The 24,833-nt window shown below is 41.8% G+C and overlaps 1 protein-coding gene across 4 annotated transcripts in view; it reads right to left on the reverse strand.

The window, feature by feature from the left end:
• Positions 1-282: 282 nt before the first annotated feature.
• Ercc3 (ERCC excision repair 3, TFIIH core complex helicase subunit) overlaps positions 283-24,833 on the reverse strand; it is a 38,474-nt gene continuing 13,923 nt past the window's right edge. Inside the window, exons 10-16 of one of the 4 annotated variants that reach the window (XR_015446293.1) lie at positions 19,669-19,871; positions 15,551-15,647; positions 14,535-14,652; positions 4,565-4,683; positions 3,652-3,703; positions 2,535-2,687; positions 283-748 (exon numbers count right to left, since the gene is read on the reverse strand). Coding sequence is in view for 1 of the 4 variants with exons in the window: in XM_004835950.3 (XP_004836007.1) it covers positions 617-748; positions 2,535-2,687; positions 4,565-4,683; positions 14,535-14,652; positions 15,551-15,647; positions 19,669-19,871 (822 nt within the window). In the remaining 3 variants the exon portion in view is untranslated. Of the gene's footprint in view, positions 749-2,534; positions 2,688-3,651; positions 3,704-4,564; positions 4,684-7,337; positions 7,391-14,534; positions 14,653-15,550; positions 15,648-19,668; positions 19,872-24,833 lie in introns of those variants that run through there. The other 3 variants (XR_015446294.1, XR_015446295.1, XM_004835950.3) reach the window with 3 other exon arrangements.

Here is a 24,833-nt window from a genome sequence, read left to right on the forward strand (position 1 = left end):
CTCCTCTCCCTCTGGACCACACATCTCTAAGCTCCCAAGGCTGTTCCCCAACTCTTGTCTTGGGATGTGTCTCCTTAGTAGCTCCATCTTGCTCTCGTGGGCCTGCTACAAAGCAGAGCCTAGATGGAGGTGGTCAGTTATGTAGACACAGCCCATGCCTGTGACAGGTATAAAAGCACTCATGGGGTCTGGGATTTAGCTCAGTGGCACTGTGCCTGCCTCAAAAGCACCAGGTCCTGAGTTCAATCCCAGTACCAAAAAGAAAAAAAAAAACTTGTGTACTACAGGGTGGCAAAATGCTTGTTTTATTATATTTACATCAAAACAAATATGCCTCAAATGGAACAAATTTTTATATACAGGAATGACCTACTCCCCAAAAAGTCTGAAAATCCAAAAACACAGTCTTGCTTTCTTTTTTGAAACCCTGGGTGATCCACAAAGTTTGAGCTAAACCTCTGAAGAATTTTGTCCAACAGTCAAGATACTACATTCAGACCAGTGTTGGGGACACTATAGGGAAGTATACAGCTGTGGAAGAGATGCTGTGCGGAAAACCCTTTTCAAACACTAGTGCTGTTACTGAGGACCAAGTCTGCCTTCGACCCCACGGGCATCACTTCCTGAAGCGCTTGAACAGCGGGTGCACGTGCTTGGTGGATGCCTTGCTCCGTGATGAGTGGTACTCCATGTACACAGTGTCATCTGCCCCCGACATGGAGCTCATGGTGCCAAAGCGCCGGGATGCCTGCAGGGCGAGAAAACCCAGCTCTCAGTCTCAAGGGGGAAAGACCACATTTATAAAATATGTAATAAAATTCAAGGCATTTTATTATTTTTAAGCAACATCTAATACTGTGTATCAGGCATCGTTCTAAACATTTTAGGTGTATTACTTCATCTAACCCTTACAACCATTATAATCCTCATTTTACACAAGAGGAAACAAAAGCACAGAGAGATTAAAAAAATTAATCTAGACCACACAGCTCAAAAGGAAACAGGACTTGCACACAAGCAGTCTGGCTTGAGACTCAGAGTTCTTTGCTTGGTTTTTTGAGATAAGGTCTCGCTACGTAGTTCAGACTGGCCTGGAACTCACTATGTGCCCAGGCTGGCCTCAAACTCATGGCGATCCTCTGCCTCAGCCTCCTGAGTGCTGGGATTACAGGCTTGTGCCACTATGCCCAGCACCAAGACTCGGAGTTCTTAACTAGAAAGCTACAGTGCCTTTTTTAGTGACAATTTCTGAAAAGTTTTTTAACAGGGCAGGAGTCCCTTAAAATCTCTTGAGACACCACATAATAGGCTGTGAACAAAGAGGAAAACCAGAAAGCCCTGGGCTTAAGGTGGGCAAGGTAGAGTGCAACTGTAGTTCCAGTTACTCAGAAGGTGGAGATGTAGCGATCCCTTCAGCCCAGGAGTTCAGGGCCAGCCAGGGCAACACAATGAGACCCAACTCAGAAAATAAAAAACCAAGCCCTGGGTTTGAGTCCTGGCTCCACTTCTTACTGATAAAAAACCTTGGGAAAACACTAAATGTCTGCCTCAATGAACTCATCTGTAAAGTGGTAATAACTACATCTGTGTTGACAGATGGAGTGTGAAGAGAAATCAGAGGTCAGATTTGGCCTGAGGCCAGCACATAGCTCACACCAGAATGCAGGGAAATATGCAGACAACACTAGGGCCATGCCTGCCACAGCCTGACCCTGTGGGTAGGATCTACCCGCCGGCACCTTAGGGCCAGTGAGAGCAGGAAGCTTCCCTGGGCTTCAATGCAAACCGCTTCCTGTTGGCAGAAGGGCTTAGGCCAGAGAAAGGGCTAAGCCTGCCCAGGTGATGGCCACTCCCTTCGTGTCTTGTTTGAGCCACTGCTCACATTTCAGCTTTGCTACCAACTATGTTCAAAAGCACATGACTAAACTGCCCTTCTTTCTCTGAAGGACCTGGTAAGGATTCCCTACAATGATGCTTTCATTACACTATATTCCATTTGCCTGTACCACAGCAGGCACTCAGTAAGTATAAATGAAAGGTTAAGTATTTTTAGAAAACTACACATTTTCAAAATAAATATCGAAGCTACTGTGTTGATCCTTAGACCCATATTATAGGCTGGAAGGCTCAGCTTTATCACTGAGGAAGAAACCAGAGGTGAGCTGACTTGCCTATGGCCTTGCCTTGCCTGTCACACACTGCTGCACCCAGCAGCATGCTGGAGAGAACCTACAAGCATGTACTTGCCACTCCGGGTTTCAAAATCAAGATTCTAACAAATACTCATTCCAGACTGTGGTACAGACAAGCAGGAGACCAGTCACAGTCACTGTAATCCCCGCTATGTCCAAAAACACACACACAAGGGACCTGCCCTAGAAGGTTATCAGGGTTGTTTCTATTATTCTCTTCACATTTTTCCATTTTCTGGAAATGTCCAGAGCTCTCACGCACACAGGACTACATCTGTGTGTATCCATTTCAAGGGCTGACCTTCAAAGCACAAATACCTGGAGCTCCACCTGCTCACTCACCTGGCTGGATCTGGAGCCAAATTCTCCTGCCACCACCTCCTCCTCTGCATCCAGGTCAGTGGCCGCCAGGACTTTCTGTAGGAGCTGCTGTTGCTCCTCTTTTGTGGAAAATGCCAACTCTTCCTCCTCCATGCCAGCAAGCTTTGTGATTACCTGCAAACCCAACAGCAGGTGCATGTCTCTCTCTCCTCTCCCGTCAGTCCTGTTCCACCTTCTTCCAGGGATAATCATTCTGCTCACTTCCTTCCCAGCCAGCCAAGTGGAGAGCTCCTCTCTGGCATTCCAGGGACCAGCTCTAAGAGCTGCCTTTCATGGAGCTAGACTAGTGACAGATTAGGGAATCTGGAGAGACCTACTACTGCCTGCATACAGCATCTAACATCCTGTTCAGAAGGCCGGCAGGAACCTCAGTGATTGTCAAGTACTCCCTGCAGTTTTCCTGTCTTGCCCTGGGCAAGGGGAGGCAAACAGAAGGAAAGGGATAGGCCATACGCTTTGACAAGGATGCTTCAACAAACTGTACTTGGATCCTGGGCTTCCAGTGGCAGCGAACACTGAATAATGGCAGGCCATCAAGAATTTATCAGCCAGGGCCGGGGATTTAGCTCAGTGGTGCCGCTGTCTGTCTTGCAAGCACAAGGACCTGAGTTCAACCCCCGGTACCAAAAAAAAAAGAATTTATCAGCCAGATTTTCTCTACAAGAGCACAGAAAAGGCTGGGTTTTCGTGTCTACAGGGATCACTTATTCTAAGACCTTCCCACCCTTGCAGAAAGCCATCTTACCTCAATTCTCATGATGTTAATTAAAAGAAAAGTGCTAGAGGTAAGGATTTGACTGAGTCCTTCACGTGGCCAGACATTCGGAGTACAGACTACAGGACTTGTCTGCCTGGCTCAACCACTCCAGGATCACCACCCTCAGGACTCGCTGGCTGCCATGAGCAAAGGCAGCTCAGCCAACATATGTGCCTCTCCCTGGCTGGCCTCCTGAAGGGTTCAGAGTGCTGTGTTATAATTTCTGTTACCCTGCAGTGCTGCCATCGAGACAGTCTCAACAACAGAAACCCTCTGAAAAAAATGGGCTCAAAACCCAAGCATCTTGGGCTGGGGATTTACCTTAGTGGTTTCGCCGGCCTGCTGCGCAAGCGCAAGGACCCGAGTTCAATCCCTGGTACCAAAAAAAAAAAAAAAAAAAAATCCAAGCATCTTATCTTCTAGCCCAGCCTGAGAGGTCTGAACAGTGTCACTGCCTCTGACTAACAGAAGAGGCCAGACGACCCTCTCCTCTGTCTCAGGCTAATAATGGAAACACTCACCAGTTCCTAAAGAGGCATAACTGAGAGTGCAGGCATAGCTCGGGGGTAGTGTGCAAGAGGCCTGGTTTCCACTGCCAGCACACACACACAAAGCATCTGAAAAGGTGGCCTTTCACAAATCGGAAGTCTGGGGACCAGACATTCTACCAACATCGTGTCAGTGGATCACAGGGTGGCAGGGGGAACTTTCTTCCTCACAAATGAAGCCCCGTGGGACACTAAGTCCTGACATAAACTTCACAGTTATGTCAATAGGAAAGAAAGCAAACACCCCACAAAGATAGTGGGAGAGAAAGGAGAAGTAAACAGAATTAAGATGTGTCATTTACATGTACCAACTCCCCGTGAAGAATGTAGTCATTATGAACCGCAAACATGCACTAATAAAAATTTAAAAAAAAAAATTTTTTTAAAGGAAGTAAACGCCTTAGCCAATGAACATCAGCCAAAGCTTCCAAGCTATTTAGAGCCCTGGTTTGCAGTACAGGACAGCTCTGCTGTCTGGGCAGCACACTGAGGCAAACTGAGTGGTATGCCTCAAGAATGGACCCACAGTGCCAGCCACAGGCCTTAGCACCTCAATCCTGCCAGACTAGCACATTTTTTACCCATAACTAGTGCTGTCCCCAGCAATTCATGCAGAGACAAAGGAGTCTGAGGCAAGGTCTCTGATTCCCTAGGTGCAATAACAAAAAGGCCAAGTGGAGACCTACCTTAAAGCTATAACCCTGGTCTACCAAGAATCTCTGTCGCTTGGTTGAGTAAGCCATTTCCTGTGTGTCCTGGGACACCAGCGAGTAGAAGAAGGCATTGTACTCCTCTGCAACCATCCCTGTGGGAAAAGGCAGGGAAAAAGACAATATTAGGCAGTAGACACGGGAGCCTTGGGTTCCTGGCTTGAAAGCAGCATTAAGAGTGGGAAAGTAGGGCCAGGGATTTAGCTCAGTGGTTCCGGCGCCTGCCCTGCAAGCGCAAGGTCCCGAGTTTGATCTCCAGTACCAAAAACAAAACAAAACAAAAAACAAAGAGTGGGAAAGCTCTGCAGGCAGGGCATGATCACCCTGACTTTCAATAAAGCCTTTTATGCTTCTAAGAATACCAACAAGGAAGTGAAGAGACCATCCACAGAATCAGAAAATACAATCTGCAAAGCACACCTGACAAGTGACTGGTATCTAGAATATATCACAAAGTATTGCAATTGAATAAGACAAACAACCCAATTATAAAATGGGCAAAGGATCTGAACAGACATTTCTCCAAAGACAATAAATAAATGGCCAGTGACCACATGAACCATTCCTCATCAGCACCATTAGGATCACCAGAGAAACACAAACCAAGATCACGATGAGATATCAGCTCACCTCCACCAGATGGTAGAATAAAAAAAAAAAAATAATAATAATAATAATAATAATCACTAGTGACAAGTTGTGAGAGAAACTGCAACTCTCATACCCAGTTGGTGAGAATGCAAAATAGTGCAGCTGATGCAGTCTGCCAGTATCTCAAATGTTAAGTGCAGTCATTACCACATGATCCAGCAATTCCATTCCTAGGTACACACCTAAATGAACTGAAAACATCCACACAAAAATCTGTGCATGAGTTTCATAGCAGCATTATTCCAAGAGCTAAAAAAGCATAAACACCCCAAATATCCATCAACAGATGGATGGATAAATAAAATGCAGTATGTTCATAAAGTATATTATCTGGTAATAAAACTAAATGTATTGATATACATGGATGAATACTCTTTTTGAAAACATTATACTAAGTAAAATAAGAGAGTCAGAGAATATGATTCCATTTATATGAAATCTCCTCAGTAGGCACAAAGAGACAAAAGTAGCTTAGTGGTTGGGAACAAGGAGTAATGAGGAATGGCTGCGAACAGGAAAAGCGTGACTTTTCTTGGGTGAAGAGAATTCACTTTGTGAATATACTAAAAACCTCTAGTGTATACTTTACACTGCTGACAGTTATTTAAGCTCCTGCTTTAAAAAATATAAATAGATGGCAAAATGCTGAGTAGCAGAGAAAGAGCCTCTCTGAGATTTGGTGTCCTGACACTGGAATATAGCAGCATGAGGAGGAGGGAAGTGAGTCCCTGGGACCCAGGAAAGATCTGAAGCAAGAACTGAAGCCCATGGGGAGAGCGAAGAGAGAAACCTTAACAAAGAGGAGGAAGACAGCAAGCAGCACTCTCTCCCAGAGCCCAGACTCATGGTGTGGGAACAGTGGGTCAAACCTGCAGACACACAGTGTGGGTTCCGAGTTCAAGTTAGCAGGAGGCCAGGGAGCGGAGTTCAAGCCGGCATGAGGCACATGGACTGTTGCAGGCTCAAAAAATCTGGTTCTAGCCTCATATCCAGAAACAAGCCTGAACTTCAGCTGGCTGGGATTATCCACTACCCCACTGTAAAGCTATAGCTGGCTTGATAGGATTAATTAACTTGGATCTGGGCTCTATAATAAAGCAGATGAATAGTTTGTAGAAAAGAAATCAAAGCAGAAATAATTTCTCAGATAACTACAAAGATGGTGACCAGAATGAATGACATGCTTAGTGATTCTAGAGAGAGAGTTGTCTACCAGTGACAGCAGAGAAACACCTTGAATTGGACTTTTTTTCCTTTTCTACTTTTTTTTTTTTCCTCTTTTCTGGTTCTTGTTTTGTTTTTTCTTGATTGTTTGAACATGGTTTCTAATTTTTTATTGCTGTTGTTCTGTTCTGTTCATGTTTTTATTTCTTCCTTTTTCTTTCCCTCTTCATCAGTTTCCCGGAGTTTGCACAATCTTCCTTTGTACTCCAGCCTTACTTCTAATCTCTTCCTCTTCTTCTCTTTATTTTTACCCCCAACCCCTTTTAAAACTTTTCCCCTAAGGGTAAAGTCACCATATTAAGGGCTAATTTCTTGCATGCACATTTCCGGTTCATTTTAGATTTTGTTATATAACCACAAATCTAGTTCATATAGTTAAAAGTGGCAAATTAATAGTTACCACAGTTTGTCATTTTCTAGGCTGTATTTGGTGCTATTGTTATTGCTGATTGTACTACTTTAGTCAAGGTGATATAATTGTGCTAATCAGTTGTTCTTCCTGGTTTACCAAGCCTGAGATTGCCTAAAGGTCTTTAAAAAAAAAACTATAGGCTAGTGCCAAATAAGCGTGGCTGGGTCAAGTAGGCAGAAACTTCTCATTCCCAATAAATTAAAGAGGTAAGATCTTGCAATAGACTGAAAACCCAAAACCCAGCAACACCTCTGAGAAACAGTCATTTCCTAAGGATTCTGAATACTGGGAATAGAGCTACTCACCATAAGCAATTTACAAGCATCAACCCAGGAATTAAACTTTTAAAAAAATAGAAAATGAGAAGACATTTAAACAAGATGCAACCCCCACAGACTTTCAGCTCACCAAAGGCAAAGCCAAGGGGGAGAAATGAAGTGGAACAAACCAAAAGCCACCCACCTGGACTCTCTGAAGTGGTAACAGCAGAAGCAACAAAGCACATGAATGAGTCTCTAGAAAAAAAAAATAAAAGCAGAAATAATTTCTCAGATAACTACAGAGATGGTGACCAAAATGAAAGACATGCTTAGTAGAGCAGATACAGATTTTTAAAAAAAAGAGCTCAGGAAAAGGACGGAAACCATGAACACCCAGTATAGGAAAGAAATGGAATCCATGAAACAGACTCAAACAGATGTCCAGCAGATTAAAAACTCCATTTAAAGTATATGCAGCAGAATGAGCCCATATGAGGACAGAATATCAGATATAGAAGACAGGATTGTAGTTAAAAATCATGAAAAGAAAGATTTCTTAAAAATAGCAAGGGACCTTGAGAAATCAATCCAGCAGCTGCTAGATGATGTGAAGAAGAATAACATAAGACTGATCAGAGTGAGGGCCAGGGATTTAGCTCAGTGGTTCCGCTGCCTGCCTCACAAGTGCAAGGTCCTGAGTTTGATCCTCGGTACCAAAAAAAAAAGATTGATCAGAGTGAATGAAAAAGTAGGAGATAGTGCAAATGACATAAAAAAAAAAAAACCTGTTCAAACAAGTAATGGCAAAAAAATTCCCAGAGAAAAAGAATTTGACATACAGGTGAGGCATATAAAATTCCAATTAGCCATGATCAAAAAAATCTTCCCCAAGACACATGATAGTCAAGATTCCAGAAATTCAACACAATATTAAAAGTTGTAAGAGAAAAGAAACAAATCACATATAAAGGAAAGCCCATCAGAATCACAGCAGACTTCTCAACACAAACTCTCAAGTAAAGGACAGCTTGGACTAAAGTATTTCAAGCCCTAAAGGAAAACAACTTCCAAACAAGATTAATGTACCCCACAAAACTATCTTTCAAAAACTGATGGAGAAAAAAGATACTTCCATAACAAAGAACACCTGAAGAAATTTATGACCACCAAAGGAGCACTCCAAAGTGTTCTAAAGGATATTCTAGAAAGAGATAACAAGGATCACAACTCCATCAACACCAACAAAAGGAATTCACAAGGCAAGGCAAGAAATTAAACAGAAGAGGAAAGAAGGGTGCCAACAACAGGAAAATAACATGACAGGGATAAGTCAATATATGTCAGTTATAACCATCAATATAATTGGTCCCAATTCACTAATCAAAAGAAAAAGACTGGCAGAATGGATCAAGAAGCAAGATCCAACAATATGCTACATACAAGAAACACATTTAATCCAAAAAGAAATTCACAGACTGAAAGTCAAAGGATACTCCATGCAACAGAAACCCAGAAAAAAAGCAGGGGTAGTTATTCTATTTGCAGACGGAGTGGATTTCAAGCCAAGACTAATTAAGAGAGACAAAGAAGATCACTACATCCTTGTAAAGAGACATTCCAAGAGGAAGAGATAACAATCATAAATACATATGTACCAAATAGCAGAGCACCCAACTATATAAAACAAATATTAAAAGACATGAAAAATCAAATAAGAACTAATACAGTTGTAATGGGGGACCTCAATACCCCACTGTCACAAATAGACCAACTAGACTAAAAATCAACAATGAAATATCAGAACTGAACCAAACTTTTGAACAAATGGACTTAGTAGATGTCTACAGAGTGCTCCCCCCAACAACATCAGAATACACATTCTTCTCAGCTGCACATGGGACATTCTCCAAAATAGATCACATACAACCTCATAAAGCATGCTTAAGTAAATGCAAAGGAACTAAAATTATCCCATGCTATTATCAGACCATAGTGCAATGAAATTGGAAATCAATGGCCAAAAACCCCACAAGAACTTCATAAACACATGGAAATTAAATAACACCCTCCTGAACAACCAGTTGGTCACAGATGAAATTAAAGAAGAAATCACAACTAGAAACTGGATAAAGATGATGTGGGGTTTTTTTTAATAAAATGGAGTACTACTCAGCCATAAAGAACAAGAAACTAGAGACATTTATAGCTAAATGGATGTATATTGAGGCTATACTTTTAAGTGAAATACATAGGACACACATGTGTAAATACCGAGTTTCTCTAGTGTGAGAAACTGAAAGTGTAAATAAGGATTAAAATGATTAAAATGATTAAAACGAATAACTGATAATCTGAAATAGGAAAAGGTCCAAAGTTGTAGGGGTGGTGGGAGGGGAAGGGGAAAGGAAAGAAGGGAAAGGAAAAATTATAAGGAAAGAAAAAAATGGAAATGAAATCTATATAAATAGGAAAGGGTGGAGGGGGTAAAGGGTGCACAGGTAATGGGGAATAAAATAAAAACCAAGATACATCATGTACAGGTACAAGCACCCAATGATAAGTGTAAATGTATTGTATAACTAAAATGTACCAATAAAAGAATTTAAAAAAAGAAAAAGAAGAAGAAATCAGACTGGGCCAGGGATTTAGCTCAGTGGTGCCACTGCCTGCCTCGCAAGCACAAGGTCCTGAGTTCGATCCCCAATACCCCCCAAAAAAGGAAGAAATCAAAAAGTTTTTACAATTAAATAATAATGAGAATACAACATACCAGAACTTATGGGATGCAATGACAGCATTCCTACAAGGGAAATTTACAGCGTTGCGTTCTCGTATCAGGAAAACAGAGTGGGCTCGAATAAACAACCCAATGTTGAACCTCAACCTTCTAGAAAAAGAGCAAGTCAAGCCCAAAGCTCGTATGAAGGAAGAAATTATAAAAATGAAAGCAGAAATTAATGCAATGAAGATTTAAAAAACAATACAAATAATCAATGAATCAAAGAGTTGGTTCTTTGAAAAATTAAATAAAATTGACAAACCCTTAGCCAATCTTATCAAAAAAAAGGAAAGACTCAAATCCATGCAATTAGGAATATAAAGGGTGAAAATACAACAGATCCTGCAGAAATCCAGAAGACCATCAATACTTACTTCAAGAACCTGTATTCTAATCAGATGGAAAACAGAAGAAATGGATAGATAACTAGATACATATCAATTACCAAAGATGAATCCAGAAGATATAAAAATTCTAAATAAACCAATATCAGCCAGTGAAATTGAAGATATCATTAAAAACCTACCAACAAAGAAAAGACCAGTCCCTGATGGGTTCACTGCTGAATTCTACAAGAAATTTAGAGAAGATCTAATGTCACTACTTCTCAAACTCTTTAATAAAATTGGAAGGGAAGCAATACTCTCAAATTCATTCCTGGAAGTAAGCATTTACCCTGATACCAAAACCAGAAAAAGAGCCACCAGAAAAGAAAACTACAGGCCAAACTCTCTAAAGAATATAGACACAAAAATCCTCAATAAGATACTGGCAAATAGAATGAAGCAAATCAAGAAGATTATACACCCTGACCAAGTAGGATTCATCCCAGGGATGCAGAGATGGTTCAACATACGCAAATCAATAAATGTAATACACTATATTACAGAGCCAAGGACAAAAACCATATGATACTCTCAATAGATGCAGAAAAAGCGTTTCACAAGGTCCAAGACCTATTCATGATAAAAATCCTATAGAAAATTGGTATAGATTGCCTTTATCTTAATCTGATAAAAGCCATTTATGACAAACCAATAGCCAACATCATACTAAATGGACAAAAACTGAAAGCTTTTACTTTAAAATCAGGAACTAGACAAATATGTCCACTGTCACCACTCTTAATTCAATATAGTTCTAGAAACATTAGCCAGAGCAATTAGACAAGAGAAAGAAATAAAAGGAATAAAATAGGAAAAGAAGAAGTTAAATTATCATTATTTGCAGATGGATGATACTCTACATAGAAAACCCCAAAAGCTCCACCAAAAGACTTCTAGATTTAATAGCCCAAATTCAGTAATGTGGATGGATACAAAGTCAACATTCAAAAATCAACAGTCTTCCTGTACACGAATAGCAAACTCACTGAGAGAGAAATTAGGGAAACAACATCTTTCACAATAGCATCCCAAAAAATGAAACACCTAGGAATCAATCTAATGAAGGAAGTAAAAGACCTCTATATTGAAAATTATAGTATTCTGAAAAAGGAGATCAAAGAGGATATCAGAAAATGGAAAAATATCCCCTGCTCTTGGGCAGGAAGAACCACTATAGTGAAAATGTCCATACTTCCAAAATTGTTATACAGATTTAATGAAATCCCAATCAAAATACCAATAGCATACCTCATAGAATTAGAGAAAACAATCCTAAACTTCATTTGGAACCAGAAGAGACCTACAGTAGCAAAGGCAATTCTGGGCAACAAAGGCAAGGCAGGGGTCATCACAATCCCTGACTTGAAATTATATACAAAGCTACTGTGATAAAAACAGTATGGTACTACCAAAAAAACAGACCTGAGGATCAGTGGAATAGATCAGAAGATGCAGAAACAACTCCATACATACTGAGCCACTTTATCTTTGACAAAGAAGCCAGACAACCTCTTTGATAAATGGTGCTGGAAAAACTGGCTTTCCATATGTCGAAGATTAAAACTAGACCCATATCTTTCACCATGCACTAACCTAAAAGCAAAATGGATCAAAGATCTAAATATTAAAACAGAAACACTAAATCTGCTGGAAGATGGAATAGATAGAACTCTCGAAGACATTGGTGTAGGCAAAAACTTTGTGAACAAAACCCTGGTTGCACAGGAATTATCACAAAGAATCAACAATTGATATCTCATCTTATTAAAAAGCTTTCACACAGTAAGAGAAACCACCAACAGAGTGAAGAGACAACCCACAGAATGGGAAAAAATTTTTTGCCAGCTATTCATCAGACAAAGGAGTACTATCTAGAATATATAAAGAACTCAAAAATAATCAGATCTCCAAATTTAAAGACCCAATCCAAAAATGGGCATCTGAAATGAATAGGCACTTCTCAGATGAAAAAGTACAAACAGCAAATAAATATATGAAAAAATGTTCAACATTACTGGTCATTCATGAAATGCAAATTAAAGCAATTCTGAGATTCCATTTCACTCCAGAAAGAATGGCTGTTATCAAGAAATCAACCAATAACAAATGCTGACAGGAATGTGGGGTAAAAGGTCCCCTTCTCCATTGTTGGTGGGAGTGTAGACTGGTGCAACCACTGTGGAAATCAGTGTGGAGATTCCTCAAAAAACTAAAACTAGAGGTTCCATTTGATCCAGCTATTCCCCTTCTCGATATCTTCCAGAAAGAATTAAAAGCATCATACCACAGCAATATATGCATACCCATGTTTATAGCAGCACAGTTTGTAACAGCTAAATCTTGGAAACAGCCCAAATGCACATCAGCTGAGGAATGGATAAAGATGTGTTTTTCTTTTCTTTTTTTTTAACATAAAGAAGGATGAGCTTGAGACATTTATAGCTGAATGGATGGACCTTGAGACGATACTCTTAAGTAAAATAAATCGAATACACGTTTTAATACCGCAGTTTCTCTTCAAGAAACTGAAAGTGAAATGTATAACAGGGCTGGGGATTTAGCTCAGTGGTTTTGCTGCCTGCTGGGCAAGTGCAAGGACCTGAGTTCGATCCCTGGTACCAAAAAAAAAAAAAAAAAAGTTGAATATAGAAATGTATAATAGATACTGGGAAATTCGAAGAAAATATTCAAATGGAAAGGGAAACAAGGGAGGGGAGAGGAGGAAAGGAAAGAAGGGACAAGACAAAAAGAGAAAATCAAAGGAAAAAATGGAAAAAAACCCTTGTATATAAGGAGGGGAATAGGGAAAAAAAGAAGCAAGATATATCATGTACAGGTAAAAATTCTCTATGATGAATGTTATTATGTATATCTAATATTGTACCAATAAATGTTTTTCTAAAAAAAAAGGCCAGATATCTTATTCAAATAGAATTTTAAAAAAATTTAATTCTAATTAAAGTCAAACAAGTTTTTAAACTAGCTTTGCTTCTTTTTCATATGGTGAAGAGTATGGGATAAGTATAAATTACTTACACATCTTCTAGTAGACCTACATTCCTTGTCAATTTATAAGTTAGTCTATCCAGCAGCCTACTGTATTCCATATTATAAAAGCTCATTCTTTTTTGTCTTTTTTTTTTTTCTGTGAGACAGGGTCTCACTATGTAGCTTAAGCTGGCCTTAAACTCACTATACACCCCAGGCTGGACTCAAACTTATGGTGATCCTCCTGCCTCAGCCTCTCAAGTGCTGTGATTACAGGCAGGCACCACCATGCCCAACTAGAAACTCATTCTTGTAACAGTCCTACAAGATAAGACTGTTACCTCATCCTCATTTTGGGTGGGAAAACCAACGCTCAGAAAGACAAGTAGCTTGCCAAAGGTCACACATCTAGTCTGGTGCGCAAGTCCATGCTATTTTGATTATCTGCCCTTCCTCCATGTTAAATATAATCAATAAGCTGCCTCTCAAACATATCTCTCAATAAGGTATCCTGCTAATCTTGCCATCTTCAAACATCCTAGCAATACAGACGCCTCCTAGTTCAATAAGCAAATGTCTTGAGGACAGGGCCTGAGTCCTTGCCTTAGGAGATGCCTGGTCTCAGCAGGAGATGGGACCATCTCTCTGCAGCATGTTAGTCACTGCCATGCCCCATGATGGGGAATGGGATCCCTTTTACTGAAGTAACAAACACAGGAAGCCTGGCCTCCTCAACCAGAGCCTTGACCCCTCCTTCTGGGATCATGCCCATCCCTGCTGCCAGCTCCACCCAAGTAGTGCAGGTTCTGAGTGGCGTATCTATCCCGTGGCCAGCCGCGTGCCCTGCCAAACCCTCCCTTTCTCCTGCCTGGAGATCCACAGCAGCTTTCAACAACACCAAGACCACTTCCATGTCTACCCCTGGAAGCACTGCTGTTCCAGCTGCCACCTTCTGTCTACCAATACAACTGCCCAGCCCAGAGCACATTATGTGTCAACTCCAGGCTGCTACCCAGGAAAAAACCCCACATATTCACCCTTGTGGCCTTAGAAACAACAAGGACGGGGGGGCTTTTGGTCCTTGCTTTGGGACCCAATCCCCTCAGTGTCTCTCCAGCCCCTGGACAGAGCTCCCTTTCCTGGACATCGCTGTGGCTCAGCCGGAGCGTGCTCCTGACTAGTGTCTCTAAAGGAAAGCCCCCCACACAACCTGCCCACTCACAGCAGCAAAGAAAAGACCCTTTACCTTTTTTGGCTCTGAGCACCCGCCCTAGCCTCTGGGCCTCCTGCCGTCTGGAGCCACCATGGGATGAGATCTGAATGAGGACGTTCGCTTCAGGCAGATCAAACGATGTGTCACCTACCTACAAGAGAAGAAAATCAACTGGCCTGGAATTCAAAAAAGTGTATTTTTATTTATATTTGCAGGGCTGGGAATGGAACCCAGGGACTTGGGCATGCTAAGCACACACTCTACCACTGAGCTACCTTACTTCCCCTGGCCCTGGCCTAAATTTAAATCAGCTTTGTAGATAAATTAGAAAGGCACTCCTCTCCACACCAAGGTCCTTCTGCTGTAGGCAGGGTTAAAGCAGTGATTTCAGACAGGCTCCCTTAGACTCAGAATGAGTCTAAGAGCTTGAATCACACCATCACTGTCCCAACTGGTAGTGCTAGGTGCCAGGGCAACTCCAACTCACTTGCAATCACTTGTGTGTATTTGGCTACAGAAACAATTCTGTACAAAGTCACCGATACTCTTATTGGATAACCACTGAGACCAGCAGCAGCACATGCAAGACAATGTGACCTGGGCCACTACCCTACATGGGGCCCTGAAGGCTGGGTGTGTCCCAGCTTGGGGGGTCCAGCCATGGAAGTTCCTAGCCAGCCCAACCACAATCACCTGACAGGGAAACCTTACTTCTTCTGGGCTTTGGGGCTGCCTTTGCCTGAATGACTTCTAAACATCAGGCCACAACTCTGTGGCAGAGGAAAGCCATTCCCTAGCTAGACCTGCCTCTACTAAGGGAAGCTTAAGCCAGGACAGAAGCAGCTCCAATGGAGAGCTTCATCTGAATTCCCATGTCCCACTGCACACTGGCAGCACCCTGGGCCCCTGCCCCAGAACCTGAACACATGGGAATGAAAATGCATGCAGTAAGCTCCCCCTAAGGAACACAAGCTCACTGTCCAGCTATCAAAGTGTATCCCAGACCCTCACCCTACACACCTCACCCCCACCCCATGTGCCACACAAACCTTGGATATGAAGATAGTGTTGATTTTGGGGTTGTGCTTGAAATTTTGGAGAATCTGCATCCTTTCTCCCTGGGATGTTGGCCCATAGATATAGGGTCTAGAGAAGAAGCACAAAAAGACCACAGAATTACACTTCAGTTACCCTGAAAGCACATCGAAGGGAAAAAGGAGCCTGAGCAAGGTCCTCTCTCAAAGGAAGCTCTCCATGATAGATATTAGAACTGACTACAGCCTCACCCTATAGCATCCCAACATTCCTGGCACTGCCCCTTTGATTCTGGGCCCAGAACCACCACTCTCTTTGCAATTCCCTCCTTCCTTTTTCTTGCTTCCACAACTGTTACTCTAGGCACAGTCTATACAAAGGAGAATCCTCACTTTCATGAAGCCCAAGTAGACACGGCAAACATTCTTAGGTGTAAATAGAAGGCTGGTTACAACTGTTCCCTAATGACAGAGGTATCTTCCCAGAAATGAGCAGAAAGGCAAAAGGCTGAAGACTCTCCCGGAACACTAGGTTCAAACCCTTCTCTTCAAACTCCAGACTCCCTGTCAGAGGGCACAAGCCCCTCTGATAACCACACTGAGTGATGCCTCCTGGTACCTGGGGAGACCACAGCCTTGCGTTCTGTCTTGGAACACATTGCTGGGCAGTTTGTGTGACTTCCCAAGGACAGAATGATAATTATAAGCAGCACAAAGAGGGCAGGTATTAGATTCCCAGGCCTACCTATGCCAAGGACAGAGCTAGAAGGGTACTACATTTAAAAAAAAAATTCATCCTGCCAATGTTCCTCAGAACTGTAAAAGGCAGGTTTCATGTTCCTCAATTTACACACAGAAAACAGAGGATCAAGAGCCTGAGAGGGTGAAGCCCAAACGCAGCTGTCCCCAGCCCAGACCCAGCAGCACCCATGGCAGTGTCCAATAAGGGCTCAGAACACACAGTGCTCCCCAGTGCTGTGCTACAAGATGGTCACATCTGTGCCTGAGAGTGCGACTCCTCTTGGGCGGGCAGGCAGGGCCTGGGGCAGCTATACACCTACGCTGATGGCCTCCAGACAGCCCAGCCATGAGCTGCCTCACCCAGCATGGAGAATGTTCAGGGCACCACCCACATGATCCTATCATCATCTACGTGCTGTGCTGTGAAAGACACCGATAAGCCACACTCATCAGGACAGCCTGTCTCCAGATACCCAGGCTTTCAGGTGGTTCTTTTTCTCCTCCATTATCAGGAAAAACTCCCTATACGGTGACAAGTCCTCTCACACAGGAAATGAAACAAAAGGGTGATCATCTTCCAGGAAGAGAATTAATAACTGACAAACCTCTGTGAGACACTAGGTTCCAGAAATCTAGGACAGGTGGTAAGTGCAAGTAACCAAGGAGCAAAAGGAGGTTTGGAGCAGTAAACAACCTTCCCAAGGTCACATGCTCCTAAGAGGGGAGGCTGGGACCCAAATCCAGTGTGACTCCAAAGACAGTGCTCTGCTCGCTACTCCACACTACCTCATAATCCCACTGGTCTCTCCTACAGTGCACATCAATGACAGCTGTCTGTTTCTTATAAGGCTGGGAGGAAGCTCACAGACTTCTCCCAAAACAGAGCATCCGATAGAAGATAAGAGGCAAGGCCTAGGATCTACACAATCACTTCAAAAGGAAATAAAAATAAAACATTTTCTACATTTAAAGGACAGGTGCAAAAAAGAAAAGGTTACAAATAAAAGTTTGTAACTACCATTCTATTACACATGAGACAGCCACAGTCAGCTGCCCTTCCTTGTGTCAAGCTGGCTCAGCACTGACAGTGCCAGGCAAATTAACATCCCCCACAAGCAGATGCACAGGAGGCTGCAGCCAGGAGCAAGCCTCAGGTATTTCAAATGTGGGTGAGGGGAGAATCTGGATGGAGCACTGCAGAGGGAAGGAGGGAAGATGGTTGTTAAACATGATGGTAAATATATGCGCCATCTTGTTGCCTCACTGAAATCTATACTAATATGACACCAAAGGACTAAAAGCACACACACCCATAAAGAGAACAGAAGTAACAGAAGATGAGCACAATGGGTAACATTTTAGATGGTGAAAAGCAGATGGATGTAGGTGCAGTCATTAAGCTAATAGTTACATAGAGGTGGCACCCTGAGTTGGCAGTGGGGAAGCCAATACAGAACAATTTTCTAAGTCAATTTGCCAATTTTCTATGCAGGACACAGAAGGGTTTAACAACTAGAGCCCAGGTGCATCACAAGAGGCAGGTGGTGGGCAGATGGCAGATAGCAGGCCTGGGGAGTGTGTGTGTCAGGAGCAGAGACCCCAGACCACAGCAGGCCTGGCTCTTCCCACCTGGCAGGAAGCTGGAGGATTCCATTCCAGATCTGAACAAGGAAGGACAGCACTCAGATGTCAGCAGAGCTGAGGGTCATGGGGAGACTTGTAGCACACTAGAGATGTGCATCAAGGCTAAGCTACAGAACCCCTTTCCCTCCCTCCCATATGCTGGTGCCCAGGAGACTGGAAAAGACCTATAGATGCTGGTATCTCACAATTTCTCAATGAACTCACAAGTGCTATTCACTCTATAAGGAGGCGTACAAGTTGGCAAGCCCACTGAGTGATACAGAAAAGCCTGTCAGCTTTTTAGTAGCCAACTCTCAAAAACGTAGCTGCAAAGCTGGGCATGGTGGTACACACCTGTGATTCCAGCACTAGGAAAGCTGAGGCAGGAGGATCACCTCAAGTTCAAGGCCAGCCTGAACTATATAGCAAGACCCTGTCTCAAAAAAAAAAAAAAGTGCAGCTGTAGATTACTAACACTCAGAACTTCAGAGACAGGCATATAAACAATCAAACCAAAAATACTTGAAGAAAGGAGAGTATAGGGAACTGAAGGAAACTTCAAAAGCTTCCACAGAAGATGAAAGAGAAGACATTGTACTCGTGCAACAAAGAACAGTGATTAGGCCAGGTACAGTGGCACACAGCTGTAATCCCAGCACAGGGAATGCTAAGGTAAAACGACTGCAAGAGCCAGCCCTTCCTAGGCAACCTGGAGACTTAGCAAGACCTTATCTCAAAAAATAAAAAGGCCTGGAGATGCAGCTCAGTGCTCTGCATTGGAAGCTTCTTTCAGTTCCCTACACTCTCTTTTCTTCAAGTGTTTTTGGTTTGATTAGTATTTTTTGTTTTTTTGTACCGGGGATCAAACTAGGGTCCTTGCACTTTTGGGGCAGGCAGCAGAACCACTGAGCTAAATCCCCGGCCCTGGTTTGATTGTTTTTATCTCATCTTTAAAGTCCTGAGTTTTGGTAATCTGCAGTTCAGTGCAAAGGCCCTGGGTTCGATCCACAGTACTGCAAAAGAAAAAAAAAAAAAGAAAAAGGGGGCGGGGGCTGGTTGCTATTTGCTCCCTGTCCATCCCTACAAAAAGAATTAAGACCCATCTCTACAGAAGACCCTGTAAGCTGCAACACTCACGGCACTGAAGCACTGTCACAGGAGAAGGCACAGGCCTCTTCTTACCTTCAGCAGGCAGTTTACCATAGCCAGGTTTTTGGGGGCTTTTGTACCGGGACCTTGCACTTGCTAGGCAGGCGCTGTGCCACACTGAGCTAAATCCCTGGCAGCCATAGCCAGGTTTTAAGCACAGGATGGGACTGCAGACTGCAGGATGCTGGGTGAGTGACTCAGGAGCAGCTCTGTCCAGATGCTGATCCCCACCTGGATGCTGGCTCAGCCCATCTTGCCTTCCCAGCCCCTGGGCCACAAAATCTGGGCTCCACTCTGCCTTGATTGCTCATTCTGTCAGAAACCTCAGGTGCCACCTCCTCCCCACCTTTGGAGCCCAGATCTGAGACCATGCCCCACCTAGCTCAGCATGGCCCCTTGCTCTCTGGGCTCATGTGACCAGCCCTCCCTTTCTGCATGCTTTGACCTCTGACTCTGACCACCTGCTTCTCTGTCTTGCCTGGTTCCTGAGACTGGGTGACTGAGACCCCCCTTAGATCCCAAGAAGTTCCTAAGCACTTCAAGAAAGAAATGGACACCTTTTTCATTCTCAATTGAGGAGCTAACTGGCCTACAGCAACTCTTAAATTTTTAATTCTTACTTGTTCAGCCGAATAGCATATTCCTTCAAGGCAAACACGTTGTCAGCAAAGACAATAATCTTGTCATTCCTTCTTTCATGAAACTTGATCAGAAACTGGCAAGCTCGGAACTTGTTGGGGTTCATGGTATACAGCAAGATTCGTTTCTTAGTTTTGATTGCCACATATTCTCGGTAAAACTCGGGTGACATCGGGCACCAAACCTGGGAAGCAGTCAGAATCAGGTCATTTGCAAGTTTAAATATGACATACTTGGAAACTTTGGAAGCCCTTTCATTTAGCAGAATTAGCTTTAAAATATTTCAAAACAAAACCAATGGTATATGAATTATATCTTTTTTTTTTTTTTTTGGTACGGGGGATCGAACTCGGGACCTTGTGCTTGAGAGGCAGGCACCGGAACCACTGAGCGATCCCCTTTATCTGTGCTTTCAGTTATCCACAGTCAATGATGGTCTGAAAATATTAAACAGAAAATTCCAGAAATAAAACAACTGATACATTTTAACTTGCACCCAGTTCTCAGCAGCATAATGAAATCACATGTGGAACCATGTTATTCTCCCCAGGAAGTGAACCACTGCTCCATCCAGTATTATCTACCCTGTATAAAGACCCACCTGTTGAGCATTTGGTAGCCATTTCAGTTATAAGATCAACTGTCCCAGCGCTGCAGTGCACCTGTTCAAGTGACTCTTGTTTTACTTAATCATGGCCTTAAGGCACAAGAGCAGTAATGCTAGCAATTTGGACATACCAAAGAGAAGTTCTAAAATACTCCTTTTAAATGAAAAGGTACAAGTTCTCAACCTAACAAAAAAGAATAAAAATCATATGCTAACCTTATCTGTGAAAATGTGAAGGGAATTCATACAATAACTTCTTATACTTACTGAAGACTACAGACCAATGAGGAAAACCACCATTACTGTGAATACTACCACAGCTTTTGTAACTGCAGTCATCAAGAGAATTATTTATTAAATTGTAAGAACATTAAAAAAAAAGAAAATGTGAAGGAAAAAAATTCACACCAGTTTTTCTTTCCTACCTCACACTGCAAAAGGTGCAGCCATATACATGATGAGTGCTTCAAATGGAAAAGCCTTAAATTATAGGATCTGGTACTATATAGGGTTTCTGGCACTCACTGGAGCTCTTTAGACTAATCGATTGCAGTTAAGAATAAACTACCTTACAGGTATAAATACACACATGTACAAAACTAAGCCAAATCTAACACCTAACGTTCATTCTCATGTTAATAAGGATATTCTCATATGTTAATCACTTAACGATTTCTGGCCAGAGGTAGTTGCACACATCTGTAATCCAAGCAATCAGGAGGCTGAGGCAGGAGGATTGCCTCAAGTTTGAGGGCAGCCTGGGCTACACAGTGAGTTCAAGGGCAGCCTGAACTACATAGCGAAACCCTGCCTCAAAAACCTAAAACAAAATGAAACAAAACAATCTCAAAAGATTTTTAAATGTAATCATACCCAGGGAATTATTTTTACTCCAGCTGCAAGTAAGGGAAACCCGATTTTCAACCAGTGGTGCCCAAAATCTCCCCTGGGACCATACCCCTGCACATATGTCAGCACTGCTATTGAGACCTGCCCTCTCCTGTCCTGGCCCACTTTCCTGAAGGACCAGGAACACTTCCGGTAGAAACATCAGGGCTAATAAGTCCAAAAGCCTCTGCTGCCAGGCTACTATGTGGCACTGTAGTGTCAGTGGCTTTCATTCATCCCTGTGCCCTAAACACCAATTTTTACCCATAAAATTCCATAAGCCTGAGGCTGGTAAAAAAAAAAAAATCTTTTCAATTTCAGAGGTATTAGATTTTTCGGGGGGTGAGGGTACAGGGATCGAACTCAGGACCTTGCACTTGCAAGGCAGGCGGCGGAACCACTGAGCTAAATCCCTGGCCCAACTTTTTTTGGTACTAGGGATTGAACTCAGGTCCTTGCGCATGCAGAGCAGGCAGGAGAACCACTGAGCTAAATCCCCAGGCCTTCAGAGGTATTAGGATAAGGAAATGGAAGACAACCTGCATATTTGTTCTTTTTTTATTTTTTGGCAGTCAATAGTTTTTTAATTCTTATTTTTAGTCCATGTTTACAGTACATTACGTTTACATTCCCTGTATGGAGTTCGAACATGCACATAACACATCTTAATTCTTTTTTCCATCTGCTTCCCCTCTCCCTTCTCCCTCCCTCTATCCCTTGATCATCTTCCCATTTGAGAAAGACTTATGTATCTCCCTACTTCCTATTATCTATCTTTTATTTTGCTCTTTATTTATAATTTGAGTTTCATAATGACAAAGTACCACTGGAGGGAAGGAATTAAAAATCCAAGAACTTTCACAGACAAGATCTCTGACACCGTAACTGTTGACCACACCACTGTCTCTGATACCTCCTCAAGCGGTTGGTAAGGATCTCTCCACCTCAGTCACCAGAGTGCGTTCACAACATAGGCTGATGCAGCATTGTACATTAGCCGTGCGTTATCAAAGATCAACTGGTCCATCGATCTCAATTTTCCAGCACCATTTGAGTATTTCCCCGTTTATTTATCAATTATGTAAAATAAGACTTCCATGTATCATCTCCAGTTCTAAAGGAGCAGAACAGTACACAATGGCTCTGGAATGCACCCACCTCCCCAGGCATGAATCCTGCATAGACACTCATCAGTGACTTTCACAAAGTGACTAACTGCTCCTTGCTATGGCCTCCTCCTCTACAGAACTGCAGTGCTGACAAGGGAACAGATGACACCCAAGGGGACGAACTGAGTCCTCTGGACAGCGTAGGCAGCCAAGAAGACTGTCTAAAGGCCGCCAGTACTCGGGCTGTGACAAGGCACATTCACTCCACCCTGCTCAGCACTGTGCCCCCAACAGTACAGCATCCCTACACAGGGTCTCCTAGAGACCAGAAAGACAAACTCCTTCCATCTCTGTGCATATGATCCTGGGGGTATTTTTCCTGACCACTCAACTTAAAATCTATCTCCCAGTTTACTGTAAAAATCCACCTCCAGCAAAACACACACACACACACACATCTCCCAGTTTACTGTAAAAATCCACCTCCAGCAAAACACACACACACACACACACACACACAGAGTTATTCACTGCACAGGCTTGTTTATAATTGTAAAATGTTGGGTTTTGGTGGTCTTTCTGTTTTGTTTTTGATACCAGGGATTGAACCTACCACTGAGCTACATCCTCAGACCTTTTTTTTTTCCATTAATTTTACTGGTACATTTTAGGTATAAAATACAGTTACATTCATCATTGGGATCTTGTACAATTACATGAGTATCTTGGTTCTTATTTTTTTCCCCTTCCCCTGCCCTCCCTTCACCTCCTCCACCTTTCCCTGTGTGCAAAGACTTTGTTTCCATTTTTTTCCTTTTCTCATATTTTTTCTTTTCTTCTTTCCCTTCCCCTACCCCTCCCAGTTCTCATACTCCTTTAGACCTTTTCTTCCTATTACACAATATCAATTATACATTTTTTAAATTACAATATCAAGATCTAGGAGACATTACCACAAATTTTACACAATTTAAAAGGATATAGAAAGCATATTACAAAAATCTTTCTTGAAATAAATGACAACTTCTAAGAAGTACCTTGGAAGACAAATTAATGAAACTGACTCTGTAGGAAACATAAAATTTGAATAGCACCTATTAAAGAAAGTATATTCCTAGCTTGAAAACCTATGTATATGACAACAGGCTCATATACATTTTAATTGATAAATTATATCAAACATTTAAAGCAGAAAAAAGAAGGAACACTTCTCCCCTCATTTTAGGAAATCAACATTGTGCTAATTCTAAAACTGGATAAAGATAATAGGCGAAAAAAGTATGAACATAGATAGAAATTGGTTTAACAAAACAAAGTATTAGAAGTCAGATCTGGCAGATGTAGAAAGTGGTTTTATTACAGGGATTGCAGTGTTGGTTCAGCATTGGAAGATCCACCCCCAAAAGTCATAATTTTAACAGAGGAAAGGAAAAAGCCATATGATACTGTGAGTAGTTGGAGAAAACATATTGAACTAAATTCTACAGCTGTTCATGGTAAAAGCTATCCGGAGAACCTTCTCAACAGATTAAAGACATGTACTCCATACTTCCAGCAAAAATGCCTTATATGAATGGAGAAGATACAATGTTTTCTCCCTAAGGTGGGGAACAAGGGCAGATATGCCTACTGTTCATCTGTCCATTAAACTTTGAAACATAGGCCCAAACCAAAATAGTCTGGCACTAAAATGACACAATTAGGATACGATTGGCAAGGTAGAAGCAAAATCTTTGTATGTAGATGAAATGATCATCTACAGAGAAAATACTAAGAAATCTCTAGGAGCCCCTAGAACTTGTATTTGAATTTAGCAGGAATAGAAAACACAAGGTATATATAGAAATCCAGGTCTATATATACTTGCTATAAACGAAGAATTGGATATTGAAATTTAAAAGGTATGCAGGGGTACAAAGGACCTAGAAAAGTAAAAAGAAAGAAAAATAAAACTGTTGGAAGACATTTAGTACCTAATTTTAAGACTTCCTCTAAAGCTACAGTAATCAAAGCAGTGTTGGTGTAAGGAAAGACATATAGATCATTGGAATAAAACAGAGAATCTAGAAATAGAACCACACATATATGGCCCACTGAGTTATGAAAGATTATTTAACATTAACATTTTATAGAACATCAACTCAATTCAAGAGCAGAGGAAAAGATGGTATTTTCGGCAAATGGCACTAGAACACCTGGTATCTGTATATAAAAAGTTAACCTCAACCCTTTATTTCCATACATAAAAATAACTTGAAAGGATCTATAAACCTAAATATGAAAGACTAAAACTATAAAACTTTAAAAAGAAATTATAAGGGAAAATATTTATGAATTCAGGGTAGGCAAGAACTTCCCAGGATACAAAAAACATGATGTATAAAAGAAAAAAACTGATAAATGAACTTTAGAACTTTAAATGACATCATTAAAATGAAAAGTAGTCCTTAAACAGACCATATTTACAATGCATATAACCTATGAGCAGAATATATAAAGAACTCTTACAGCTCATTAATAGACAACCCAATTAAAAAGTAGA

The sequence above is a fragment of the Heterocephalus glaber genome, unplaced genomic scaffold (assembly GCF_053883595.1).
Source record: "Heterocephalus glaber isolate CG9 unplaced genomic scaffold, H.glaber_assembly_v1.0 deba00000347, whole genome shotgun sequence".
NCBI classification, from domain to species: domain Eukaryota; kingdom Metazoa; phylum Chordata; class Mammalia; order Rodentia; family Bathyergidae; genus Heterocephalus; species Heterocephalus glaber.